This window comes from Lacerta agilis, chromosome 4, assembly GCF_009819535.1.
Source record: "Lacerta agilis isolate rLacAgi1 chromosome 4, rLacAgi1.pri, whole genome shotgun sequence".
NCBI classification, from domain to species: Eukaryota; Metazoa; Chordata; class Lepidosauria; order Squamata; family Lacertidae; genus Lacerta; species Lacerta agilis.
This window is the reverse complement of record NC_046315.1, coordinates 69,610,834-69,625,596: the sequence shown is the minus strand read 5'-3', so window position 1 is coordinate 69,625,596 and position 14,763 is coordinate 69,610,834. Positions and strand designations below refer to the sequence as shown.

Below are 14,763 nucleotides of genomic sequence, written 5' to 3'. Positions count from 1 at the left end.
ACACGGGGATTTCCGGAATTAGGGGAGGATTACAAGGATGGCATTTTTTTTTTTTAAATAGAGAAAAAGAATAAAGTATGATGGCAGAATTAGAAATAATTCCTTCAACCCAAATTTGGAAAGTGTTTGATTGTCGCTTGGAAGTCAAGCCTATTTAAAAGTCAGTCATGGCGCTGAAAAACGGATTTATGGTGGGATCCATAACCCAGTCAAAAGACAAATGGAAAAGGGTAATTGAAATCTGTTGGATTAACCCCTTTTGAATAATCCTTTTGGATGATTTGTGTGGAATTAATTGATTTCCCCATAAACGGAATTTGCATTCGAAGTTGAATTGACTTTCAAGGGAGGGTTTGGTTTCAAGGGAGGGTTTGCAGGGCAATCCTGAGCATCGTTTACTCGAAAGTAAGCCCCGCGGAATTCAACGAAATGCAGCAGGCTCATGCCACAATATACTTCTTAATCTTTAAGGAAACTTTACTGGTTTCCCTACTTTTCTAGAATTGCTTTCAGTGAAGTTCTTCTAGGATTGCAACCTTAATCGCTGGCAGCCTCTTCTGTTGCATGGTTGTTCGGAAGTAAATCCCAGGTAAATGAAGAGTCCCTCCACTGAACCGTGATGGGGTTTTCTTCCGAGTAATCAGGGTCATTTTAGTGGGCAATTCCAAGGTCAGCACGATGGAAGCATAAGACAAAGCCCTGATAGATCCTGGCAGAAATTCGGGAATACTGTAAAAGGGTTTTGCTGAAAGTCACCCCTCCCGCCCCTCCCGATTTTCCTTAAATAGGGGAAAAAAGCGATGCCGCACGAGTCGACATAGGAAGAAATCCACTAAAACTGGCCCTTCTTTATTTATACGCGTTCAAAACTAACCTCGAGGAAATGTCACTGTCTGGCACACTGGGGGAAAGGAAGCCACATTCAGCCAAATTGGAGGAATGCTGGACTTGAGAGAGCAAAGGGGGTGTGTGTATGTGGGGATGTATGTATGAGAGATGGATGTGAATTGCAAATCGGCACTTGGTACTCGGCACTTTTTGGGTGTGGGTGTGTGGCGATCTGTCACATTTATGTCTCATTGTTTAGTGTGTGAGCCGATAACCTCTTCCCCACGGGGAAATCTCCCTTAACTGCCTGTCAGCCGAAACCTATACCAGTAAACCCCATTGACTTCCATGGGGCATTCTTCAAGGTTGGTGCGGGCATTGGATTGCGGCTTGGCTCTCTGTTCTTGAACGCCATCTGCCTGTTTTCCTGATCTCGAATAGGAGATGCCAACAAGCGGCTCTTTTTGCTTCCCTCCCTCAGTTTAAAGCTAGGCAAGCGGGCCGTCTTTGTTGCTGGACTGAACAGTTTCTTTCTTTGGATAGCCTCTGAGGCACCTTGTTCATCTGCTAGTTCTACATAATGATTTGTCCCTTTTTAATATTCCGCCTTTCTGGGCGAAAGGGAGCACAAGGCGGCTGGCAACATGAAAGCATTACAAACACACACTTTTAGGGAGGAGAATAGTGCTCCCTCCCATTTCAGACCGTATTTGTTGGTTCTTCGGGAGTCCTCTCTATTTCTGGCCGGGTCCCTCAAGAGTGACTGCTGTTCTAAATCTAAATCTTTAGATCGGAACATATTATTTGGTTTAAAGAAGTGTGCGCGCGGACCTGTATCATTCACGTTATATTTATGGGATACTGAACTACACGCATAGCTCTTAAAATACATTGACTTGTTTGCGGTCTAAGCCTTGAATATATCCTTGCAAAATTCCTCCCCTACTGGGGGTGGAATCCAAATTGTCCCTCCTGACTGATATCCGAAGTGCTATAAACTGAGCAGTTGTGCAAGCTTCGTTGTCGCGCCGAGGCGATCAATTTGTACCCGGGCTGTCGCACTTTAGCCTGTAGATAAGGGCTCATATGCTCGACCGGTTCTCTATACGAGAAGAACACGAGAAGAGCTTCATTTCCCCTGCACCAGCCTAGTGGTCTCTGGGAGCGGAACTTTGGGGATGTTTCATGGCTGTGTCTAGCGCCCCCACAGGCCAATCCATGTATTGCCTCTTATACCTTCGAAGGGTTGCTGCCCTTGGGGCTCCGCTGCGACACACTGGCAGCCCCTTCCTCTGAATTCCTTGAGATGGAGGAAGCAAAGTCTCCTTTTGACCAGGACTTTTTTTAAAAGTAAAATACGCATGCGCGGGGTGGGAGCGGCGGCACCCCCGCACCAACTTCGTGGTGCTTTGCGGGTTTGGATTCGCAACCTTAGCAGGGAGGTCGCTCGTGGCTTGACTGCTCCTCTTAAAAGCGCTTGTCTTTGACATCAGCAATGCTTGGGAGGATCAAGATGTAAACTATGGATTTTACAACAGTGGACGGCTTTCTCCAAGCTGCGCACTGTTCCGTTGGTGGGTTTTTATTTTTTATTTTTAGCAGAAGTGCGACTGAATCCCATTTCGATTCTTGTCCGAATCTCTGTTCGCACTCGGATCTCACCTGCTCTATTTGCACCTATAATCGTTGCAAGTGAAACTCGTCTCATCACTTGCAGCCCACATTTTCTGATCTAGTGGCTGCTTTATGCTTTGTAATAGTAATAAGTATAATACAGAAAGTCACTGTTTTCAGGTCATTTGTATTTTTTTTTTTAAACTGAACTATGTGTGTCTATGTGTGTGTTGATTGTGTGTGCACAATCAACAAAAACCTCTAAGAGGTTTACACAGTCCCTCATTATAGTGCACAACTGTGGCATCAGGATTGCTTGTCATTCCAACAGCGGGAAAGGAAATGCTGCATTTACACCATTTTAGTGGTATAGCACAGGCTATATAGGACGGGAGGGGGAACGCTTTCCTATTTTCTTATTTCGAAACACCTCCGGCTGCAATCCTATACACGCTTACCCGACAGGAAGCGCCATTGAACCCAACGGGATTTACTTCTGACACGTATAAGGATCACGCTGTCTCTTGAATCCTGCTTACCAATACCACGACCCTTGTCTTAAAAGGGTCTTTGACTAGTCCTGCTGCTTTGCGTGATGTATACTGTTACCTGTATGCCAAATAAACAAGCATTTCTCAGAGAGAAAGCCACCAGATGAGCAAAGCAGAGGAAAGAGAGAAGTTTCAGTAGCGTGCATAGCAAAACTGCCACTTTGATTTTGGAAGAAGAAGAAGGGGTGGGGGGTGGGAAGCAAAGTCCAAGGTCTTCATCTTTCCTCTGCCTCTCTGAGACTGTGGAACACGGGCTGAGATAGCTTCTGTCCTCTGCCATTCGGACGCTATACTTTCTTGTGTTTTGAAGATCCTCAAAAGCTTGTCCTTCTATGGGTTGGTAGGAACTTACCTGTTTCTATTGTTGGTCCCGTGAAAATCAATAAAACATATCAACCAAAACAAAACCCCTTTATTGTACGAGCAATCAAAATGAGCAAACAAAACAGGGAGCAAACCTGTTTTGACCAACAGGACTCTTCATCAGACTAAATATTAAGCAGGGGCGTGTGTGGGTAAGGGGAAAAAAATGTCTGTATTGGTCAAAAAAGTTCGTTTTTATAAGCACGGGTGGCTGTCAGACGCTTCAGAACTGATGGTGACAAACCTCTCCTCCCCTCGTTTTCTTTGTTTGCAGGTTTGGTTCCAGAACCGAAGAGCCAAATGCCGGAAACAGGAGAACCAGATGCATAAAGGTGAGTTGGAGCTGGAAAGTGCTTGGGTGGGCTGGAAGAGGGGAGGGGGCGGCGAAGGCTATCCGGACCCCCGAGGTTCCTTCCTCACCAAGACACGTGTCTCTCCCCACCCCCGCTTTGCAGGTGTGATCTTGGGGACGGCCAGCCACTTAGACGCCTGCCGAGTGGCCCCTTACGTCAACATGGGCGCCCTGAGGATGCCTTTCCAGCAGGTAGCTCGTTTTGATTCCTTTTGACCCTTTTCTCTCCCTGTACGTCCGAGGCGAATCGAGGTTCGGGAAGGGAGGGGCGCTGTAGAAAAGGACACGCCTCTTCCGCGCGGGCTGTCAGAACGGAAGAGGGCGGCGCTTATACGCCTCTGGCTGAGCAGGAGGCGTGGCCGGAGCGCAGATCCGTCAGGAAGCCACGCCCCCTGGCGTTCGGGCGTTTCTCAAGGCTGGGGTGAATTAGTGGCGATGGAGTGCACTCTGCGCGCCCTCAGAGGCGCCCTTATCGACAAGCGTCCCCAGGTTTGGAACGACGGCTTGCTCACTGTGGCTTCCAAGTCGGGCTTCTATCCTGTCCATTGTGGGAGTAAGCGCCATTGAAACCAGTAGGACTTATTTCTGAGTGAACACTGTGTAGGTTAGTAATGTGGAGTGTTGCATCATTTGGAAAAACAAAATTTCCGGCTACTTCTACTCATCCTCTTGGAAACACGAGTACAGTAGTTGATTTGCCTCAACTACTGTTAGTAGAAACCAAACACATTAATCTCTGTAGGCTACTGAACCACTTAAATTTCTGCCTCCCAATGGGGAAAGCCATGTGCTACAAATGCATGGTGTGGATTCAACATTCCTGTGAAGTAGGTTAGGCTGAGAAACTGCTCTTTGTCCAAAGCTAATCTTTATCAAAGCAACAGAGAAAATACTGCAGCACAAGCATGTTTCAGGACTCACACAATGAAACCACCTCCCAAACTTGCATGGCCATGAAGAAGTCTATTTCTCATGCTCAGCTGTCTTCTGATATGGGCAATAACGGAGACCTACCTTATTAGATTGATTTAAGTAATGAGTACTGAAATGATGCATTCTCTGCCCTTAAATTCACTGTAAACCTGCTACTTCCAAGAGGATTTGAATGCAGGTCTTTAACCCTCCAGTCACTATGTCGCACCAGCAACGTATGGAACGCAAAAACCATGCTTTGCTCACTCTTTTTGCCCCATTAGTCTTCATAACTGGGAACTGAAAGTAGTCTCACACACAAGCCATAGGGAATAGTCAGTAAGCAGCAGAGATGCCTCAGCTCCCTTCTATTTACATCCTCCAATATAATTAAGCACCCCTGTGATTCTCGGGCTTCTGGAAAGGCCCCATTTATTTCAAACAGGGTTTCAGAAAAGTGGGGCCTGGGTAGTTGATTTCTTCTGCGGGAGCGTTTTATCTCTTGAAGAACTAGAGCAAGGTCGCCCTTGGTGATTTCACGCGCGAGGCTTAAATTGGGGTGGTCCAAGGAGAAGAAATTGACACACATTTGGCTTCTGTTTTGAATTAGATTCTGCGTTGTTAACAGATTTAAGGACACCAAGAGTTGCCAGCTTCTCACTCCCGTATGCTTGTGCCGTTTAACAGGGGCTTGTTCCGCAGCAAAGCAGCCGCGGTGGTGACTGTTTCTCTCCATGTTGTGAAGCGCTTCATCTCCTAATTTGCTGTAGATCAAGCTGCTGCTAAAAAGGCACACCTAGAAGAGCTGGGTGGAAATTTGGCAATCCTCTTAACAAAGAGAACTCGGGGTGCGGGGTTGTGGTGCTCACGTGTGAAAATTCCTCTTTAAGAGGTTGTAACCTCGCATTGCCTCAGAGCTACTCGTGTGGACTTTATCTTACTTTTTTGAAAGCCACCCAGAAATGCTGCCATTCAGACCAGTCTAGTGAATGTCTCCAATAAGGGGGGGGAAAACTAACAACCCAAAAACACTTACTTAGCGAGGCAGGATATAAGGGGTAGGCAGGCAGGCGGGTCCTTGTTTCAGCACCCCCATGGGTGTCAGTGGGGCTTGGGTACTTCTCAGGCTGGAAATGTGTCAGAAACAACCTGTGTCAAGGAAACTGGTCGATTCCCTGCTAAAGCACCCTAGCCACTGAGACACAGAGAAATAGAACTTGTTCTACTTTGTTTCCTTAAAAAACACAGGCAGGAGGAGGAAAATATTGGGGAGATGATTCTTTACCTTTTTCTGCCTCCCAATGGCTGCCCGAATATGTGAAACCTTTGCTGCTTCGTCAGTTTCATCTTCATTAGCTTGAGGGTGAAACTGACTAGAAAAACAGCTCCATTTATTTTTGAAGTTAGACGTGTTAAGGGGAGCTGTGGCGTGAATAAGATGGCTATAGTTTTTGATGGATTTCTCCCACCCAAGGACAAGGGAGGAAGAGGAGAAAATAAGAAAGCCTGCAGACAAGGTCACATGGCAGGAGGCTTGCGGATGAGTAGCCAGCTCAGGAAGATCCAAGGCCCTTCTCTTGACTTTTCTATTCCCTCTCTTAAATGTATCTCACCCTTTTACATACAGAGATGTACAGGCAGTATTCTGTCCAGGCAGTAAACGCCTCCACACTTCTGGGCAGTGGGAGTGGGAAGGCGTGGAGAAGATTGACAAGCACTTGGCTCTTCTTGCTCAGTTTTATTCAAATGTTTGAATAGCCACATTCTCTCTCACACCGGTTGTCAAAGTGATTGAATTTAAACACACACACATACAACAAATCTCCGATTCACCTAAACCCTCTCAGGCCTTGATAAGTGTCTAGTCCCTAGTCCCTTATAAGTGTTTCAGACGGCCACAAATAAATATGCTTTAAAATAGCCATAAGTGCCACTGAACCGTTGTTAAGTATTCCTAGAAAGTGGTCAAATAATAAAGAGATTGAAGGGGATGTGGTTCTGTTCACAGACCGATCCTGTATACCTGGCATGCGTTACATGTGGTGTAATGGTTAGAGTGTTGGAGTAGTACTTGGGAGATCAGTGTTCGAATCCCCACTGAGCCATGTAGCTCCCTGGGTGGCCTTGGCCCAGTCACCACCTTTTAGCCTCACCCTACCTCACAGGGTGGTTGTGAGGATGAAATGGGGAGGAGGAGAACACTACCTTGTGATCCTTGGATGATAAAGGTAGTATATAAATGTAAATAATAATAATAATAATAATAGAATTGGATCAGGCTAGCAACAGAGCCACTATACTTTTTTTAAAAATTCAACGGCTTCAAAGCTAAAAAGCTATACTAAGGAAGAATTATTTATAGCCATCTTAAAACAAATCTTACAAGGGGACTTATAAACCTTATAAACAAAGACCAGAGAAGTTATCTGGCACCTTGGGGCTATAACTCTGCATCAGATCTGGCAGCACGTGTTCCTGTTGAAAGTCCGGTGGTGTTTAGGACCAGTTCAAACTCACTTTTGCAGCTATTTAATTACACCGTCGCCTTTTTAACGTTATTATTGTTTTTACTATTCAAAAGTCCTTCATTTGCTGGACGTGTGCCACAAGGACTTTAGCTGGAGACTGCAGTAACTGCAGATGTGTGTGGCTGCACTTTCTCTCCTGCACACCCTTGTGGGCATGGTTCTCCTTTTTTAAGTTCCTCAGAGAAGTTTGTAAAAAAAAAAATGTCTGTGTGACCTCTTAGGAAGCATTAATTTTGCTTGATTAAAAAACATCATGGGGTAGGGCCTTACATTATAATACTAGGCCACAAGTGAGGATCTGAAACAAAATGTGCAGGTTTTACCAGAGTCTGTGGCTAAGGGGGTTGAAAAATTAGAGTTAGCAGAAAAGATAGGTGTACCCTGCTATAACACAGGTCTTACTTCATGCCCACTTTTTATTTTAAAAAACAACAACAGTCTACATGCAAGCCAATGGAACACAAAGCTTTTCTTGCAAATGAGTGCTTGGTGCGGCCTGGGAGAAGGTTTGAGAAGGCCATTCAAATAGCTCTACATCTGACCTGATAACAGTGGTACCTTGGGTTACATACGCTTCAGGTTACAGACTCCGCTAACCCAGAAATAACGCTTTAGGTTAAGAACTTTGCTTCAGGATAAGAACAGAAATCGTGCTCTGGTGGCGCAGCGGTGGCGGGAGGCCCCATTAGCTAAAGGGGTGCTTCAGGTTAAGAACAGTTTCAGGTTAAGAACGGACCTCCGGAACGAATTAAGTACTTAAGCAGAGGTACCACTGCATATAACAGTGGCCTACATTGCAGGGCTGCTGTAAGTTACTCTTTCTCAGCACAGCCCTCCAATCTGCAACTGGGGAACAAAAGTGAACTAACTACATTGCAGGTTTGCTCTTATCCTGATCTCTCAGTTCTACCTGTAGTGTGGGGTTTTAAAAAAAAAAAAGCAATGCAAGGTTGTTGTACTCTGCTTCTGCTGATTTCCAATGTGGAATAGGGGTACAATACCGCTGGACAACACTGCAGGGTTGCTGGAAAGTTCCCAGAGCCTGATATGCAGTATTCAAGGTGCACTACACTGCCATTAAGTCGTTCTCTCCCATCCAAGGGGAAGCTTGAATAGGTATCGCTATGTAGAGGAACCATGCTAGAGAAAAGGAAAGAGTTTGTGTGTCTGGAAGATCTGGAAAAGGGGAACTCTTAAGTCATTGGCAGTAAAATAATAATGAGTGGAATGTGGCAATTCAACAAGTTAAGGAACATTGGTAAAGGACTGATCACCATGTACAAAGAGTGGCACTGCGCAACAGTAGATTAAAATGCTGAGACATAAGAAGAAAGTGCTCATGGTTATTTGGGTCTGGACCTTAAGTGGTTTCTGATATGATATGCTGACAACAGAGTGGAGAGCATCTTTCTGCTGCTGCAGATGTCAAAGGTTAGAAGCAAAAACAACATTGTGATATCCTGTCAACTTTATCGTGGTATCTTACAGACCTTTTAACCACCTAGCCCAGTTTACCAGGAATCCACACCTGCCTGTTACAGAAAGCCATTCTATTCCTACAGGCTGCAGACCTATCTTGGTGTATGTCCCCTTGAAAACCTGGCCTATTTACAGATGCACAGAATGACACTCATTTGCTTAGCCTGCTGGAAGCTCCTTTACTCATTGTCCCTTTTGCTTCTGTGTTCTTCTTTTGCTCCCTCAGGTCCAAGCTCAGCTGCAGCTGGAAGGCGTCACCCATGCCCACCCTCACCTCCACCCTCACCTGGCTGCACACGCCCCTTATCTGATGTTTCCTCCGCCCCCTTTTGGACTTCCCATTGCCTCCTTGGCAGATTCCGCCTCTGCAGCAGCAGTAGTAGCAGCGGCTGCAAAGAGCAACAGCAAGAATTCCAGCATCGCTGACTTGAGGCTCAAGGCTCGGAAACACGCCGAGGCCCTGGGGCTCTGACATTTCCTCCCCAGAAGCCATTTTGTTGCCAGGGATGGACAATAGTATCTTTCCTCTATCCAGTATCCAAGCTTGGCTGTGATAAGGACAACTGGTACCTTTTTAAAGGGCCACAAGTACTTGTAGACAGGCTCAGTGCTGGCCTGTTCCTTCTTTCCTCCCTTTCTCATCCTCTCTTTTTATTTTGTTCAAATACTTCAGCAACTTGTTCAGTTGATCTGAGGACTGAAGGACTGAGGACTGGCCTGTTTTCTGTTTTAAATTTTTATTTCAAAAAGCACTTAGTGCTAATGATTGCAGTTAAACTGTTCTTCAGCCACCAGATGCATAAATATTAGGTTTGAAATCAGTCTGGATCTCAGTTATAGGTGTCAGTTTTGGAAAAAAAAAGTTGAGAAAACTTTGGAGGAAAGTAGATTTTTTGGGGGGTGGGGGAACGGAACCCTCCGATCGCGTGGCATCCATGAATCTTGGGACAAGTGGAAGTGGACCCTGGCCAAACTGAAGATGATCATGTCAGCCCAACACCATTTGCTGCTGCCAGTTTTGCTACATCGTGCATGTGCCTAACTTTAAACAATGTTTGAAAATCGCCAAGTATACTGAAACAAAAATGAAACAGAAAAGAAAAAAGAAAAAGCTTAACAACATCGTGGGGCTGGTCTCCATTAAGATGACATTTCTTCTTTGTTGCCAACGGTATTATTTCAATCTCATGAATCTCTTCCATCGCTATGGAGCTGCTGCTGCTGCAGAACTGGTTTGAATTTAAACGTGGAATTTCAGATCTGAGACAAGGCAGTGTTCTCTAAACAAAGCAGCAATAACACAGTGGGGTGTCCAAATGACTACATCCTTCACGAGGCACAACAAGAACAACAACAACTGAGTGTTCGTGTGAGAAAGAGAGACACCCAAATTAGTTGGTGATCCAAATGACAGGAACAATGATGAACACATCTGTTTTACTGAGAACCACCTGAACATGCTGAAATGCTTATACTATGTGAACAGGTTTACTTCACCGTTTTTATTTCCAGATGTCTGGATCTCTGCGGAAGGCCTGCTCGGTTTACAGGATCTAGAGGGGTTGATTCATCTGTCAAAGATGGACACAGTTTTGTTTTTTTAAAAAGCATAATACTGATGCAGCGTTAATTTTAGTGAAATGCAATTAAGTGCAGTAAAGTGCAATACTGTAAATATTATAGATTAAAAGGGGGGGGGGGAATAGTCGCACATTCTTTTTCTGTTAATAACCAACTCTGCAGGAACTGTAACCTGGTCCTTTGTGTTCAGACCTGGGAATTGCCATTTGTTGCCAAAATGATAAAGTCTGGGCCTTCTACAGATTGGGAAAGAAATATGAATTGCATATATAAAAAGAGAACCGCCATGATTATGAATCCAGTTCATGTGCCATATTTCTGGGAACTAAGCTCAAATGCCTGTATTAATTATTATAATTATAATTTTATTTTTATTTGGCAATTGTTTTAAAGTAAGGAAACAACAACCAAGTCAATGTCATGTAGAGGTGGACAAGTTCAGTGGGTTTTTTGGGGGGGTGGGTGGGTGGGGAAATTGAAGCCAATTTTATACACCAAATGCAAGCTCATTGGAGCTTATCAGCTAGTATGAGCTGCTACTACGACTCATAGAAATTGAGGAGAACTCCTTGAAATTATATTACCAAAGTGTCTAAGTTTATTATACCCACATTGCTCACTTACATGTAAATTCCTTTCAATCAATTTATTAACTGGTGCTTCTTCTGGAAACAAATACTGCTCTTGTCTACTTCTAAATCTGTTTTTTGCATATGATATCCAAGTCTCATTGATGGAATCTTTGCATCTCAACAGCATAAAATCATTAAGTCTGTTCCATTGACCTTCCAGTGTATTTCTTTTTTTGAAGCAACCCATTAATAGGTTGGGAGGTTTTTTGTTGATACCCCCCCCCCCCAGCGAAGTGTCCGTAGGACAGAATGTATTGTATTTCGTAAAAAGTCAATATTTTCATCTCTCTCTCCCTCTCTCTCTCTCTCTCTCTCTCCTAACCAGCATGCAATCTCATTGTTGAGATGGTTCTCTTTCCTCAGTTTATTTATTCTTTGCAAAACAATTATATTTTGGACAAGTTTTCAGAGTTGAAACATTTGGCCCAACTTTCCTACCTCTTTGTGAAAGCTCCAGTACCTCTTTATGTCAAGGGTATGGTGGAAACCTGAAATTAAAAATAGCTGCAGCAGCCCTGCACACCAATGTTTGTACAGTATATCTATCAATAACATCAGGCATAGGCAAATTTGGCCCTCCAGCTGTTTTGGGACTACAACTCCCATCATGGTTGACCACTGGTCCTGTTAGCTAGGGATGATGGGAGTTGTAGTCCCAAAACATCTGGAAGTCCAAGTTTTCCTATGCCTGAATCTCATGGAAGGAAGTGTGTTTATGTCAACACACTATAATCTGAACACTAGTTTTATAGAGGCTATCCTACAACTGTGAATTGTACTCTTGTAAAGCTTTGGTGAAAGCTCTCTGACATATTGAGTGCCCTGAAAAAACTACAATTCCCAGAGCACCTTGCAGAACAGTGATAATGGTTAAACTGGATTTATGTTGGTAGTGTGGATCTGGCCTCAAATGCGGGTAGCTCTATGCTAAAGCCAAAGGGCGCAATCTGTGAGGGAGGTGTTGTGTGGAAATCCCACTGGATGAAACCAATAGGAGGGAGGGACAATTGTGCTGGGTGCTCCAGAGCTAGGGAAAAACCAGCTAGAAAGTGGTTTATGAAGCTGTAGGTAACACAAAGTAGAGAATTTAAACATAATACTAATAACAGATAATCAAATATTTTAGCTTTTCCTAAACTGGTGATCTCCAGCTGTTTTGGAATACAACTCCCATTAACCGCACCCAGTGCTAATCCTGTTTCTCATACAATTCCTGCACTTTGAATAAATAGATGGGAGAAGAGAACTGTTTGGGTCTAATTAACTAAAGTGTAGCCAGCACATTCCATTTTTAATTCACCATAAAGATGCGCCAATGTGTGGTAGTGCCCAGTTTTGCTGGAAATTCACTATCGTCTGAGCTATTATGACTTGTCTCATGCTCAAAGTTGGATATGACAGATCTGTTCTGCTTGACTTGAAATCTGATCCCCCCCTCAACAAGACTAAATAAAGTCTATGTGATACAATGCTTATCTATGACAGGGATACTTGTTTTCAAAAGGAGGCACCCATCTCTCACACCCTGAGCATGCCTTTTCCAGTAGAAATGCATTTGACCTTGATTATATGTTTGATGGCCAGGAATGGGGAATTTGGGGTCCTCTGGATCTTTCTGGACTACAGCTCCTTCCCTCCATCCCAGACCTGATCAAAGACCATGCTGTTTGGAATTTGGAATCCAACAGCATCTGGAGGGCAACAGGTTCCCCACCCTGCCATGGACTAACAGGGTGTTCACATGGCCATATTTAATGGGACTCATTTGGCCATTGAAAATTGGGCTCGGTGGAGAGATTTTTCAAAGGACATTGGCGGGAGTAGTGTTGACCTGGCCTTTGAAATCTCTTAACAGCAGGGTTTCCCAAACTTGGGTCTCTAGCTGTTTTGGGACTACAATTCCCATCATCCCTAGCTGGCAAGACCAATAGAGATGATGGGAGTTGTAGTCCAGCAACAGGTGGAGACCCAAGTTTGGGAAACATGCTTTATAAATGCGCCTGCATTTTAACCGGTGAAGATTATTGTTGCCCTTGTTTCTAATAGCTGCATCTCCTGATGCATCAATGAACTTCTTAAAGCACAGTTTCTATTCTATTTGGTAAACCTTATATTGAATCTGATGTTTTCTCTTACACTTGGGCATCTGTACTGTGATACACACACACCTACCTGTGCCACATCATCTGTTTCGTGCAGTTTAACATTCCAGTACACTTTCTTTGTATTGAACATGGCTGGAGACAGTGTACTGCATCAAGTGTGAGATTATGTATATTACTAAAACTAGACTGGGCCAGTAGTAACCCTCTGTCCAGAAGATAAATGGTTGATTTACACGGCAATCATACACAATGAAACTTCACATTATGGACACAATCTGGTGCACACAAGTCCCATTGACCATAAATGACCTTATGTGCATATAACTTTGTACTGAACTCTCATTTTGTTTAGGATCAGACTGCAGAACTACTATTCTTACTCTTCAGAAAGGGCTGTTTCACATGAAATATTTTTTCAACTTGGAACTAACTTCACTCAAGGAAAATATATATATGCTATCATATATAAAGTGGGTTATTTATGCTTATTTTGCCACAAGTGTACATACCACTTGCCAATCCATGTTCTTGTGATACAATACACACTCTCACGTCACCTCATATTCGGTGGTATATATGTTGCCTCCTAACACAGAGGACACCTCAGTGTTGGGAAAAAATGGCACATCTCAAATGGCTCTTGGTTATTTCAACAGATGGTCTGGAGAGATTTATTTTTTCTTCCAGGGAAGAGGTAAACATCTTGTATGAACTGTCATAGATGCTGCTTAAGAAAGATGCACTTCTGAAGAATGAATGGAATAGAAAAGTCCACCTCGGTATAAGAAGAAATAGTATTCAGAACAACATGGAATAATAATGGTAAATGCAGTCCTTACAAAGGCTGGAGAGAGACGGCATGCTAGAGGCATCATTGCCTGGTAAACACACACTCATCTGAGCACTGCCTCTACTCACAAGTTTTGCTCGATTTACTTTTGTTTCAAAAACATGTAAAATCTATTTGATGCAGAAACAACTGGAACAAAAGAAATGAATGGATGGCCCCTCCCCATTCAGTTTTTATTTATTTTTGTCTGCTATCAGCCACCTAAATGATGAACCTCACATTTTGTAGATGACAGTTCTGGCTCAGATTTTCCTGTCTCATCAGATGGACAGTCAGAGTGACAATCCGTTTAAATTGATGAATGGTTCTGGCACTAAATAATCCTGCATACAGCCCCCTTTCTGAGTGACCATGCCTTTATAAGCGGGAATATATAATATACCTCTTGATTGTTAAGTGTCACCAAGAAAGGCGATATGTCAGCCCTGATGGAAAGTGGAACGATTATCTAAGCTGTTGTCGGCCTGATTCACAATATTGAATAATTTTGCCTGATGACTGAATAGTTTTAATTTCTTTTTACTGTGCTGCAGAATTTCAGAGCTACTATGCTAGCAGCGATGGAATAGTTTGAATACTGTCACATCCAGGAATAGGAAATCACAATTTATATGAATTCTGCTCATCTTCTTGGGCCTGTATCACCTCATAATTCATAAGAGGAAATTACTGTTTGAAAAGGCTCCCATGTCCAAAGTCTCTTCGACTTCAAAAGCTGACACAGACTAATTTTATGATATATCAGCTTCCCATATGCAATGAACCTTTTCATGGAGGGCACTTCTACATTGTAAGGTGGTTCAGATCCATGGAAGGACTATACCACATGCTTCTCTCTATGCTTAAAGTGGCATGGTGACAGAAATAAAAGGTGGTCTTCAACTTAGCTCAAGGCATAAGATGAAGAACATTGCTGTAGAACCTAATGCTACTATGGTTTAGGTAGTTACACCTGTGAAGGCTTTACT

General features: G+C 43.6%; 1 protein-coding gene across 2 annotated transcripts in view; it reads left to right on the top strand.

Annotated features, from left to right (window-relative positions):
* Nucleotides 1-10,505, top strand: part of SHOX (short stature homeobox) — a 20,533-nt gene extending 10,028 nt beyond the window's left edge. The window contains exons 3-5 of one of the 2 annotated variants that reach the window (XM_033147486.1): nt 3,631-3,688; nt 3,812-3,903; nt 8,854-10,505. In XM_033147486.1, the coding sequence (XP_033003377.1) occupies nt 3,631-3,688; nt 3,812-3,903; nt 8,854-9,099 (396 nt within the window). In that variant the 3' untranslated portion in view covers nt 9,100-10,505. The remainder of the gene's footprint in view (nt 1-3,630; nt 3,689-3,811; nt 3,904-8,853) is intronic. The other variant, XM_033147487.1, reaches the window with a different exon arrangement.
* The last annotated feature ends 4,258 nt before the right edge of the window (nt 10,506-14,763 follow it).